This window comes from Myxine glutinosa, chromosome 8 (assembly GCF_964187855.1).
Source record: "Myxine glutinosa chromosome 8, kmMyxGlut1.1, whole genome shotgun sequence".
NCBI classification, from domain to species: domain Eukaryota; kingdom Metazoa; phylum Chordata; class Myxini; order Myxiniformes; family Myxinidae; genus Myxine; species Myxine glutinosa.
This window is the reverse complement of record NC_136268.1, coordinates 60,801,960-60,815,204: the sequence shown is the minus strand read 5'-3', so window position 1 is coordinate 60,815,204 and position 13,245 is coordinate 60,801,960. Positions and strand designations below refer to the sequence as shown.

Genomic DNA, 13,245 nt, shown 5'->3' with positions numbered 1-13,245 from the left:
GGGGGGGGATATAATTTTAGATAGATATATAGTACGGGCATATATATAGTACGGGCATGCCCTAGTAAGGGATAATAAGCGTATTATTATTTACGATGATATGATATTTTATATTTATAAACGTTTTCGATGTGATCTCTGCTAGTCACGTGCATCCATTTCGTCATGGTTAATGAAGGGGCGGGGCGTGTGCGCTCGGTTTTGTGACGTCACATTCTGTAAACGGCAAATACCAGTTTCCGTGGACCATCCTCAAACGCATAAAGTTGGTTTTGTGACGTCACAGGCCACAGCGCCTGGAGTTTCGAGCATGGTGGACGCATCGGTTTGTTTCCCCCAGTGGGCAAACGCTTTGTGGTTGTTGTTTGTATTAGTATTAGCCGGCTGTCTCATGTCGAAACATTTGTTCTTCGTCAAGATGTTTGCTGTTCCCGCAAAGAAGCCCTTGACCGTTGTTGATTGGCTTTCCAGCTTCCTTTACACGCCTCCGGTGAAGGTAAACGATCATTACCATGTTTGGGTTCCACGTGCTCCTTAAACACTATTTTACATTCCTTGAGGGAATATTTCCCTGGTATCGGATCAATGATGTGAACACGTGTGAATGTGAACACGTGAATGTGAACACATCGAATATTGGAGAAAAATATGAAACACGATGGAATAATATCTACCGATATGAACAGTGATGTGGCTTTCATTTAAATTCGACAAATACTGTTCAGATTTTGATGATTTGCATGTGATGTGATTTAACGGATGTTTATATAAATCGCTTAAAATAAAAAAGCCTTCAATTTCTGATATTTTGATGTTAGTATTGATGTTAGTGCTGAAGGTCATGGCCCATTTAGGCCATGACATTGTTTATGTTAGTGCTGAAGGTCATGGCCCAGTTAAACCATGACAGTGTTAATGTTAGTGCTGAAGGTCATGGCCCAGTTAAGCCATGACGGTGTTAATGATGAAGGTCACAGCCCAGTTAAGCATGACAGTGTTAATGTTGGTGATGAAGGTCACGGCCCAGTTAAGCCATGATGGTGTTAATGTTAGTGATGAAGGTCACGGCCCAGTTAAGCCATGATGGTGTTAATGTTAGTGATGAAGGTCACGGCCCAGTTAAGCCATGATGGTGTTAATGTTAGTGATGAAGGTCACGGCCCAGTTAAGCCATGACAGTGTTTATGTTAGTGCTGAAGGTCACGGCCCAGTTAAACCATGACAGTGTTAATGTTAGTGCTGAAGGTCACGGCCCAGTTAAGCCATGACAGTGTTAATGTTAGTGTTGAAGGTCACGGCCCAGTTAAGCCATGACTGTGTTAATGTTCGTGCTGAACGTCACGGCCCAGTTAAACCATGCCAGTGTTAATGTTAGTGATGAAGGTCACGGCCCAGTTAAGCCATGACAGTGTTAATGTTAGTGCTGAAGGTCACGGCCCAGTTAAGCCATGACGGTGTTAATGTTAGTGCTGAAGGTCACGGCCCAGTTAAGCCATGACAGTTAATGTTAGTGCTGAAGGTCACGGCCCAGTTAAGCCATGACAGTGTTAATGTTAGTGCTGAAGGTCACGGCCCAGTTAAGCCATGACAGTGTTAATGTTCGTGCTGAAGGTCACGGCCCAGTTAAGCCATGGCAGTGTTAATGTTCGTGCTGAAGGTCAGGGCCCAGTTAAGCCATGACAGTGTTAATGTTCGTGCTGAAGGTCACGGCCCAGTTAAGCCATGGCAGTGTTAATGTTAGTGATGAAGGTCACGGGCCAGTTAAACCATGACAGTGTTAATGTTAGTGATGAAGGTCACAGCCCAGTTAAGCCATGACAGTGTTAATGTTAGTGATGAAGGCCACAGCCCAGTTAAGCCATGACAGTGTTAATGTTCGTGCTGAAGGTCACAGCCCAGTTAAGCCATGACAGTGTTAATGTTCGTGCTGAAGGTCACGGCCCAGTTAAGCCATGGCAGTGTTCATGTTCGTGCTGAAGGTCACGGCCCAGTTAAGCCATGGCAGTGTTAATGTTAGTGATGAAGGTCACGGGCCAGTTAAACCATGACAGTGTTAATGTTAGTGCTGAAGGTCACGGGCAGTGAAGCCATGACGTTGTTAATGTTAGTGATGAAGGTCACGGGCCAGTTAAACCATGACAGTGTTAATGTTAGTGCTGAAGGTTTACGGCCCAGTTAAGCCATGACGGTGTTAATGTTAGTGATGAAGGTCACAGCCCAGTTAAGCCATGACAGTGCTAATGTTAGTGATGACTGTCACAGCCCAGTTAAGCCATGACAGTGTTAATGTTAGTGATGAAGGTCACAGCCCAGTTAAGCCATGACAGTGTTAATGTTCGTGCTGAAGGTCACGGCCTAGTTAAGCCATGACAGTGTTAATGTTCGTGCTGAAGGTCACGGCCTAGTTAAGCCATGACAGTGTTAATGTTCGTGCTGAAGGTCACGGCCCAGTTAAGCCATGACAGTGTTAATGTTAGTGATGAAGGTCACGGCCCAGTTAAGCCATGACGGTGTTAATGTTAGTGATGAAGGTCACGGCGCAGTTAAGCCATGACAGTGTTAATGTTCGTGCTGAAGGTCACGGCCCAGTTAAGCCATGACAGTGTTAATGTTGGTGATGAAGGTCACGGCCCAGTTAAGCCATGACAGTGTTAATGTTGATGATTAAGGTCACGGCACAGTTAAACCATGACAGTGTTAATGTTAGTGATGAAGGTCACGGCCCAGTTAAGCCATGGCGGTGTTAATGTTAGTGATGAAGGTCACGGCCCAGTTAAGCCATGACAGTGTTAATGTTAGTGATGAAGGTCACGGCCCAGTTAAGCCATGACGGTGTTAATGTTAGTGATGAAGGTCATGGCGCAGTTAAGCCATGACGGTGTTAATGTTAGTGATGAAGGTCACAGCCCAGTTAAGCCATGACGGTGTTAATGTTAGTGATGAAGGTCACGGCGCAGTTAAACCATGACAGTGTTAATGTTAGTGATGAAGGTCACGGCGCAGTTAAACCATGACAGTGTTAATGTTAGTGATGAAGGTCACGGCCCAGTTAAACCATGACAGTGTTAATGTTAGTGATGAAGGTCACGGCCCAGTTAAACCATGACAGTGTTAATGTTAGTGATGAAGGTCACGGCCCAGTTAAGCCATGACGGTGTTAATGTTAGTGATGAAGGTCACGGCGCAGTTAAGCCATGGCAGTGTTAATTTTGGTGATGAAGGTCACGGCGCAGTTAAACCATGGCAGTGTTAATGTTGGTGATGAAGGTCACGGCCCAGTTAAGCCATGACGGTGTTAATGTTAGTGCTGAAGGTCACGGCCCAGTTAAGCCATGACAGTGTTAATGTTAGTGCTGAAGGTCACGGCCCAGTTAAGCCATGACAGTGTTAATGATAGTGATGAAGGTCACGGCCCAGTTAAGCCATGATGGTGTTAATGTTGGTGATGAAGGTCACGGCCCAGTTAAGCCATGATGGTGTTAATGTTAGTGATGAAGGTCACGGCCCAGTTAAACCATGACAGTGTTAATGTTGGTGATGAAGGTCACGGCCCAGTTAAACCATGACAGTGTTAATGTTCGTGCTGAAGGTCACGGCCCAGTTAAGCCATGACATTGTTAATGTTAGTGATGAAGGTCACGGCCCAGTTAAGCATGACAGTGTTAATGTTGGTGATGAAGGTCACGGCCCAGTTAAGCCATGATGGTGTTAATGTTAGTGATGAAGGTCACGGCCCAGTTAAGCCATGATGGTGTTAATGTTAGTGATGAAGGTCACGGCCCAGTTAAGCCATGATGGTGTTAATGTTAGTGATGAAGGTCACGGCCCAGTTAAGCCATGACAGTGTTTATGTTAGTGCTGAAGGTCACGGCCCAGTTAAACCATGACAGTGTTAATGTTAGTGCTGAAGGTCACGGCCCAGTTAAGCCATGACAGTGTTAATGTTAGTGTTGAAGGTCACGGCCCAGTTAAGCCATGACTGTGTTAATGTTCGTGCTGAACGTCACGGCCCAGTTAAACCATGCCAGTGTTGATGTTAGTGATGAAGGTCACGGCCCAGTTAAGCCATGACAGTGTTAATGTTAGTGCTGAAGGTCACGGCCCAGTTAAGCCATGACGGTGTTAATGTTAGTGCTGAAGGTCACGGCCCAGTTAAGCCATGACAGTTAATGTTAGTGCTGAAGGTCACGGCCCAGTTAAGCCATGACAGTGTTAATGTTAGTGCTGAAGGTCACGGCCCAGTTAAGCCATGACAGTGTTAATGTTCGTGCTGAAGGTCACGGCCCAGTTAAGCCATGGCAGTGTTAATGTTCGTGCTGAAGGTCAGGGCCCAGTTAAGCCATGACAGTGTTAATGTTCGTGCTGAAGGTCACGGCCCAGTTAAGCCATGGCAGTGTTAATGTTAGTGATGAAGGTCACGGGCCAGTTAAACCATGACAGTGTTAATGTTAGTGATGAAGGTCACAGCCCAGTTAAGCCATGACAGTGTTAATGTTAGTGATGAAGGCCACAGCCCAGTTAAGCCATGACAGTGTTAATGTTCGTGCTGAAGGTCACAGCCCAGTTAAGCCATGACAGTGTTAATGTTCGTGCTGAAGGTCACGGCCCAGTTAAGCCATGGCAGTGTTCATGTTCGTGCTGAAGGTCACGGCCCAGTTAAGCCATGGCAGTGTTAATGTTAGTGATGAAGGTCACGGGCCAGTTAAACCATGACAGTGTTAATGTTAGTGCTGAAGGTCACGGGCAGTGAAGCCATGACGTTGTTAATGTTAGTGATGAAGGTCACGGGCCAGTTAAACCATGACAGTGTTAATGTTAGTGCTGAAGGTCACGGCCCAGTTAAGCCATGACGGTGTTAATGTTAGTGATGAAGGTCACAGCCCAGTTAAGCCATGACAGTGCTAATGTTAGTGATGACTGTCACAGCCCAGTTAAGCCATGACAGTGTTAATGTTAGTGATGAAGGTCACAGCCCAGTCAAGCCATGACAGTGTTAATGTTCGTGCTGAAGGTCACGGCCTAGTTAAGCCATGACAGTGTTAATGTTCGTGCTGAAGGTCACGGCCTAGTTAAGCCATGACAGTGTTAATGTTCGTGCTGAAGGTCACGGCCCAGTTAAGCCATGACAGTGTTAATGTTAGTGATGAAGGTCACGGCCCAGTTAAGCCATGACGGTGTTAATGTTAGTGATGAAGGTCACGGCGCAGTTAAGCCATGACAGTGTTAATGTTCGTGCTGAAGGTCACGGCCCAGTTAAGCCATGACAGTGTTAATGTTGGTGATGAAGGTCACGGCCCAGTTAAGCCATGACAGTGTTAATGTTGATGATTAAGGTCACGGCGCAGTTAAACCATGACAGTGTTAATGTTAGTGATGAAGGTCACGGCCCAGTTAAGCCATGACGGTGTTAATGTTAGTGATGAAGGTCACGGCCCAGTTAAGCCATGACAGTGTTAATGTTAGTGATGAAGGTCACGGCCCAGTTAAGCCATGACGGTGTTAATGTTAGTGATGAAGCTCATGGCGCAGTTAAGCCATGACGGTGTTAATGTTAGTGATGAAGGTCACAGCCCAGTTAAGCCATGACGGTGTTAATGTTAGTGATGAAGGTCACGGCGCAGTTAAACCATGACAGTGTTAATGTTAGTGATGAAGGTCACGGCACAGTTAAACCATGACAGTGTTAATGTTAGTGATGAAGGTCACGGCCCAGTTAAACCATGACAGTGTTAATGTTAGTGATGAAGGTCACGGCCCAGTTAAACCATGACAGTGTTAATGTTAGTGATGAAGGTCACGGCCCAGTTAAGCCATGACGGTGTTAATGTTAGTGATGAAGGTCACGGCGCAGTTAAGCCATGGCAGTGTTAATTTTGGTGATGAAGGTCACGGCGCAGTTAAACCATGGCAGTGTTAATGTTGGTGATGAAGGTCACGGCCCAGTTAAGCCATGACGGTGTTAATGTTAGTGCTGAAGGTCACGGCCCAGTTAAGCCATGACAGTGTTAATGTTAGTGCTGAAGGTCACGGCCCAGTTAAGCCATGACAGTGTTAATGATAGTGATGAAGGTCACGGCCCAGTTAAGCCATGATGGTGTTAATGTTGGTGATGAAGGTCACGGCCCAGTTAAGCCATGATGGTGTTAATGTTAGTGATGAAGGTCACGGCCCAGTTAAACCATGACAGTGTTAATGTTGGTGATGAAGGTCACGGCCCAGTTAAACCATGACAGTGTTAATGTTCGTGCTGAAGGTCACGGCCCAGTTAAGCCATGACAGTGTTAATGTTAGTGATGAAGGTCACGGCCCAGTTAAGCCATGACAGTGTTAATGTTGGTGATGAAGGTCACGGCCCAGTTAAGCCATGATGGTGTTAATGTTAGTGATGAAGGTCACGGCCCAGTTAAGCCATGATGGTGTTAATGTTAGTGATGAAGGTCACGGCCCAGTTAAGCCATGATGGTGTTAATGTTAGTGATGAAGGTCACGGCCCAGTTAAACCATGACAGTGTTAATTTTTGTGCTGAAGGTCACGGCCCAGTTCAGCCATGACGGTGTTAATGTTGGTGATAAAAGTCATGGCCCAGTTAAGCCATGACGGTGTTAATGTTAGTGATGAAGGCCCAAGGTTTAGCCATGACAGTGTTCATGGGATTCTGAACCAGGTCGATCCTGCAAGAGCCAGGTGCTCAGAGATGCCATGGCCATGCTGGATCATCATGCTGCTTGATGTATTTAAACTTACCTGATTGTGCACTCAAGTTGCAATGACCACAGTGATAACATATTTGCAAAACCAACATAAAACACCATTCGCTCTGGTACCTCCATGATGTTCACCTGCATTAGTGGCATTTTTGCCATCATCATCATTTTTGGCATCATTATTTGGTCAAACTCGGAAAGACATGAACTCCTATAACTTTGCAATTTCCCCTTTTATCTGCATCTGTAAATATTTCCATGTTCTTGTAGATGGTTTGGTGTAATTAAAACAATAGCTCTGTGCGACACCTTCATCCAGATTTTATTTTCTGTGAAATAAATATTTTTTTTATCCAAGGTCAAGGCTCATGGAAGAGCTCGGCCACAGAGCAGATCAGGACGCACATAACAAAGGGAACAGCAGCAGGAAAGGGAGATGCCCACAGCATGGCGGAGGGAGAACGTCGACGGAGAGACCAGCAAGGGATGCAGGTAACGATGAGTTGTATGGGAGGACACAAAGAATCAACAAGATGGGATAAGTAAGCAAAAATTTGGGAGTGGTGGGGTGTAGAATCACAATTTAACAGGTGTAGAAAACGTAAAGGTTTTGGATGGGGGTTGAACAGGTGTCTTCAAAACCTGGAGGGAAGGATGAGGTGGAGAGGACGTGTAATTTTGTGCCACAGGCGAGAAAAAAAAAAGAAGAACGAATGAGTGGAAGTGAGCAGTGATCCTACATGGAGTTCCCATTAACCCTCCTCAAGCCTTACTCTTTCCAAGTGACCAGTTTTTCCTTCCAGGAAATTTGGACCTTATCCATCTTTTCACCCCCCCCCCCCCCACTGGCTCCTCCCCTCACCCTCATTGTTCCCCACATGTCTCCCTCTATTTTGTCCCTATAGTCTGGTGTTCGCTTTGCTGTTAGGGTGCGGGCTTGGGATCCTAGGATCCTGGGTTTGGTTTAGGGTTAGGGCTCATCCCTATTGATCGCTGAATTAACACCAGGAGGGTTGACTCAGCCTGTCATCCTTCCGAGGTCGGCAAATTGAGTACCAGCTCACTGGTAATTCCCTGTGTGTTGCAAGAGGCGACGAACAGGGTTGGCGGCAGGAAGGGCATCCGGCCATAAAACATTGCTTCAAAAAGGGGACCACGGTGCCCAAAAAAGGCCAACACCTGCTCTGTGGGTAAAAATGGTCTCCAAAGGTGGTTTCTCAATCCTGGTGTTGGTGTGTTCATCTCCTCTCTTTTTACTCTTCCTTTTCTTCTGTTACATTCCGATCCATTCTGTGTTCTCACTCCTCCACGAGCTTAGAAGTTGTACGTAAAAAATTCCTGCATTTTGGGAGTTTAACCATGAGGGAGTGACTGGAAGTCTGCCTACATCCTTGAATAGCTGGCGATGCTGGGAAGCTGAGAGAGCAGGTGGAGGGAGCTCCACCGGAGTTGAGGTGTGCAGTGGTCCTCGATTTTGGAAGTTCAACCAGGTGGGGTTTACTGGAAGAGCAAATAAATCCTGGAGTTGTTGGGGAGGGTCAGATGACTGAGAGCAGATTGAGCTAAAGCACAGGAGAGGTGGTGAAGAAATAGGTCACCAACTTGTCTGTGATGTGAGAGCAACAGACTTTCGTTGGGTGAGGACAATGAAAATTGGGCCGATACATAATTCAAGGGGCAGACTTGGAACATGTGACTCAGGAGAAGAATCTGGGGGTGGCAACAGATATATGAGGGTAAGCAGAGACAGCACAGCACCAGGTAGCTCTCGGTGAAGCCGGTGAAGCCAACAGGGTTGTCGTCTGTGTTCATGAGAGGTGATAAATTATGAATCAAAAAATGTAGTGTTAACACTGTCTCAGGATTTAGTGAGGCCTCATCTGGAATATTGTGTGGTTTTGGTCACTACATCTCAGGAAGGACAAATGGCTGCCATTGACAGGGTTCAATGTCGGCCTGCTAAATTGATTATGGGGCTAGATTAGACTAAGCTACAAAGAGCAGCTGGAGGAGACAGGAATTTATACATCAGAAAGGCGGTAATTACCCTGTGCTCGCGAAGCGGAAAACAGGGTGAGGCATTCGGGTGCGTACGTGTGCCGTATGTGCGTGTCTGCATTTTTATAATTCATTTTCTCAGAAACCGTTGGTCCGATTGACATTAAATTTTACCGTCGGAACGCATTTTACCTGTAGATGTTTTTGCTAATTATGATGTCATAGGTCACGTGATATGGACGCCATCTTGGAAAACGTTACACTTCCATATCTCCCAAACCGCTTAATGGAAAAAATTGAAACATGGCTCATTGTCAAGTACTCCTCATCGGGAGTAAGATATGTTAATGATGATGTCATAGGTGCCTTCGTTATGACATCATAATTCGACAAGTACAACACGTATCGATCATTGTGAATTTTTTTCTCAGCAACTGTTGGTCTGATGGGCACGAAATTTTCACCATAGGAGCACCTCCTCATGTAGAATATTTTAATGATAATCATGACGTCATAGGTCAAGTGGTACAGGCGCCATCTTGGAAAAACCTAAAAATGTTGCACCTCTATACCTCCAAAACCGCTGCATGGAAAAAATTGAAACGTGGCTAATTGTAAAGAACTCCATATGGGGAATAGGTGTTGTTAACGATGACGTCATTGGTGCCATAATTATGACGTCTTCATTCGACAGGGACAACGCTTCGTCTGATCAGTTTGAAATGTATTGAGCGTGATTTATTCAACAATTATATTAGAGAATATAAATTTATGATGTCATCGCTCACGTGGTCTGGCAAGCATATTGGATCAAAGAAAAAAAACCCCTTTAAAAACAGAAGAGTTGCCTCACAACAAGTTGACTGCGCAGGGTAAATATTCTATGAATACAATGTAGTTAGGGTATCTGATATAGATGTTTTATATAAAGAGGGATACACTAAAGATAGAATAAGTTCAAGCAAGGTTTTGGCAGAATTGTGAGTGATAGGACCAGGGACCACATGTTGCGAGTTATGTGGAGAGTTAAGATTACGTTAAGGCCGTGATATTTCACTCAGCGAGTCGTTAACGCATGGAATGGTCTCCTTGGAAAGGTGGTGGCAGCAGAAACAGTGGAGGTGTTTCACCTTGAATCGGATAATAATATCGAGATGCACTGCCAATCGAGGGGTACATGGATATTGGCAGGATTGTACCATGTTGATGGGCCTAATGGCCTCCTTCGGCATTTAAGGTCCCCGTGGATTCCTTTACGTTGTGTGTCCTTCATCCGAGTCCGGTGTGTTCTAATACGGAAGCGTCCCCTACTGTCACTGCTCTGAGAATGGCGTACATTTCGTTATTTAGTCTTGATACAATCCGACCAAGTTGGGGATTGAACCAAAGTAAGGCTCAGTGGTTACCTGAGCTACAAAACTGAGCTACCCTGCCAGCCCATAAATAAATAGATGTTGTTAGGTCCATTTTGCCATCCATGTTGTGTATTATTATCTACCCATTGGCTGGATATATTTTAGAGTGGGAAGCAGTCAGCCTGTGGCCTTCCAGAAAATGCCTTGCAGAAATCCAGAAAATTCCAGAAATCCAGAAAATTCCAGAAATTGTGAAAATTCCAGAAATCCAGAAAATTCCAGAAATTGTGAAAATGTTATTTTTCTCCATCTTCTTCAAATATTTTTAGTCTCCCGACTGAACGACCATCCTCGCTCCGCTTCCCAAATGTAGATTATGCCGCAAACGTTACTGATCAAGGCCTACAACTTTTCGACTGAGCTCTTGAAAGTTTAGCACCCTCTCCAAACATACATTACCTGGGTTTCATTACCTCGGCCACCCAAGGTGGATGGAGGTTATGTTTTCAACCCTGTCTGTCTGTCTTTGTTTGTGAGCAGGATATCTCAAAAAGTTATGGACGGATTCAGATGAAATTTTGTGGACGGCTTGGGTTTGTGAAAAGGACGAAATGATTCGATTTTGGTGAAGATCCGAATCCAGATCCGGCTACTATAATTAGTTTTTTGTTGAGTGATTCATCAACATTAATTAATTTTAATTAATAATGCAATTTTAATTAATAATTAACGACATTAATTTAATTAAGTCACACCAGAGACTTTAAAAATGGTACATGCTGCTTCCTTGCTTGAAAATGAAACAGCATGGATAATACCCCATCGGTAGCCTTCATATGGGGAGGAGGAAATTCCTCTTGAGGAAATGCAGTGAGAAAAGCGGCGCCATTGTTATGACGTCGCTGGTACCCAGAGTATCCCGGGAAGTGACAGTAGTGACGCCACTTCCGCCAAGCTCAGTGGCTGTGTTGAGTGTTGGTCGTGTGTGTGTGTGTGTGTGTGTGTGTGTGTGTGTGTGTGTGTGTGTGTGTGTGTGTGTGTGTGTGTGTGTGTGTGTGTGTGTGTGTGTTCGTGTGTGTGTGTTCGTGTGTGTGTGTTCGTGTGTGTGTGTTCGTGTGTGTGTGTTCGTGTGTGTGTGTTCGTGTGTGTGTGTGTTTGTGTGTGTGTGTGTTTGTGTGTGTGTGTGTGTGTGTGTGTGTGTGTGTGTGTGTGTGTGTGTGTGTGTGTGTTCGTTTGTGTGTTCGTGTGTTTGTGAACAAGATATCTGGAAAAGTTCTGAACAGATTTCGATGAAATTTGGTGGGATGATTGTCCTTGGGATAAGGAAGAATTCATTAGTTTTTGGTGAAGCTCAGGATATTATTCTGGATCCAGGAATCTTTTTGGGGAATTTTTTGTGGAATGTTTTTTCTGTTTTACTGCATTAAAGCTTTTATTCTTATTCTTAAATGATGTTTTTCTCCTCTAATTCCGCGATATATCAAAATTAATTCTCTGACAGTTAGGGCCTACTTTCTTTTTAATTTATTGTTTTGGGGAGAGGGGATGTTAAACAAAACGTATTATTCCAACTTGACCCATGGCGGGAGTATGCGCTCTACTGAGTGGCGTTCTAGTTTCGTAATGTTTTTCGTTTTTATTTTCGTAATCGTTTAATGAACATTTAATGTTTAATGATCTTTTAATGTTCAATGAACGTTTAATGAGCGTAAGAATGAGCATAATGATCATTAAATGAATAAATGTAATGAATAACTCGATGCAGAGCGAAAGACGCCTCAGAGCAGTCACATTCACAATCGCCATGTCGTATGTACTCCCGATACGTGTTTCCTTCATTGTAAAAACTACCAAGTCAACAGTTGAAAGGATTTTGAGCCGATAGGTGTTACGGCCGTGGCAAGATCGATGGAGACAGCGATCTGTTAGCTTATACACTACCCAAATAGTGATGTGGAATTCTTTCATGTCGAGATTAAACCCATGTCGTTTGAACTTTGGCCGAGGTCATTATTTACTTCCAATGATGTTTATATACAAATCAAAAAGAAGATCATTGGTTTTGGGTCGTCCTTTCTGCATATCTCGTGGGATTGTGAGTTAGAGAGACGGCCTTGATGGCGGTGAGGGGGTTGGCATTCTCTCAAGTAGGGATTCAACCCATGTCCTTATAAAAGGTCTTTGTCCGAGGTTACCGAGTCCGATCGGTGCATCCGAGCAGCGATCGGTGCAGCCGTTTCTGCGGCACCCGGGAAAATAACGTTATGCGGGAGTCCAAACCTGAAAATGCTGGAGGCCAAAGCTGAAATTGCAAAAACAATATACCCTATTTTACTCCAGGAGATCCCAGGATTACCCACCCAAAATATCGTTGCGATCGGTTCAGCCGTTTTTGCAGTGCCTTCGAACGGACGGACGGATGGACAGACAGATGGACGGACATTTGGTGAATTATAGTAAGATTAATATTGTTTTGTAATAATATTAATATTATGCTATAATTAGTTTTGTTATTAGAAGCATCCTTGCAAAAACGCCATGATAAAGCTATCTTATCGTGGATAGACACCTCAACATGCAACCCCGTTGGTGGGTAAAGCCCCCGTGGGGAGGTGGTCAAATGAATTCTCTGCATCCTTCATTGTGTGACCCTTAGTCCTCCTGTCAAGGTTGGTTGAGATTGAATAAGCAACGACCGAATGTATCGCGGTCAAAAATCTTCAGACAGACGGACACCTAATTGCACATTTTTGTATGATTGGTTGAAGATTGATCTGTTTTCCTCCAATGTGTGCACTTACTTTTAGCTATATTTGTCTAAGTCTTCATTTTTTTCCCTCTGTCTGAACAGGAGGAATCATTCTTCAATTGGTTTTGGACGACTAAGAACTTTTGGCAATGTGCCAACTGCTGGAGTTTCGTTTACTACCTTTTTCTGCTGGTTGTGATTGTTTGTTTTCTGCGCTGGCTTTGGCCACGGCTTGCAGTAAGTCAATCTCATTTGTAGATGGTGACAAAAAGCATGTTTATCATTTGTTCTCTAATTTGTTCTCCAAAAATCACCAGCAAATGACCTTCTCATGGACCGCATGAAAAAAAGAAACGACAAAAGAGAAAATCCCCCTTTTTAATGGGCCAGATCTCGATCACTGATGAGGCTGGATCTGGACCTGAATCAAAATCGAAT

The 13,245-nt window shown here is 44.5% G+C and overlaps 1 protein-coding gene across 1 annotated transcript in view; it reads left to right on the top strand.

The window, feature by feature from the left end:
* Positions 1–214: 214 nt before the first annotated feature.
* Positions 215–13,245, top strand: part of LOC144893373 (uncharacterized) — a 64,371-nt gene continuing 51,340 nt past the window's right edge. The window contains exons 1-2 of the mRNA XM_078783956.1: positions 215–496; positions 12,910–13,044. Coding sequence (XP_078640082.1) covers positions 311–496; positions 12,910–13,044 — 321 coding nt within the window. The 5' untranslated portion in view covers positions 215–310. The remainder of the gene's footprint in view (positions 497–12,909; positions 13,045–13,245) is intronic.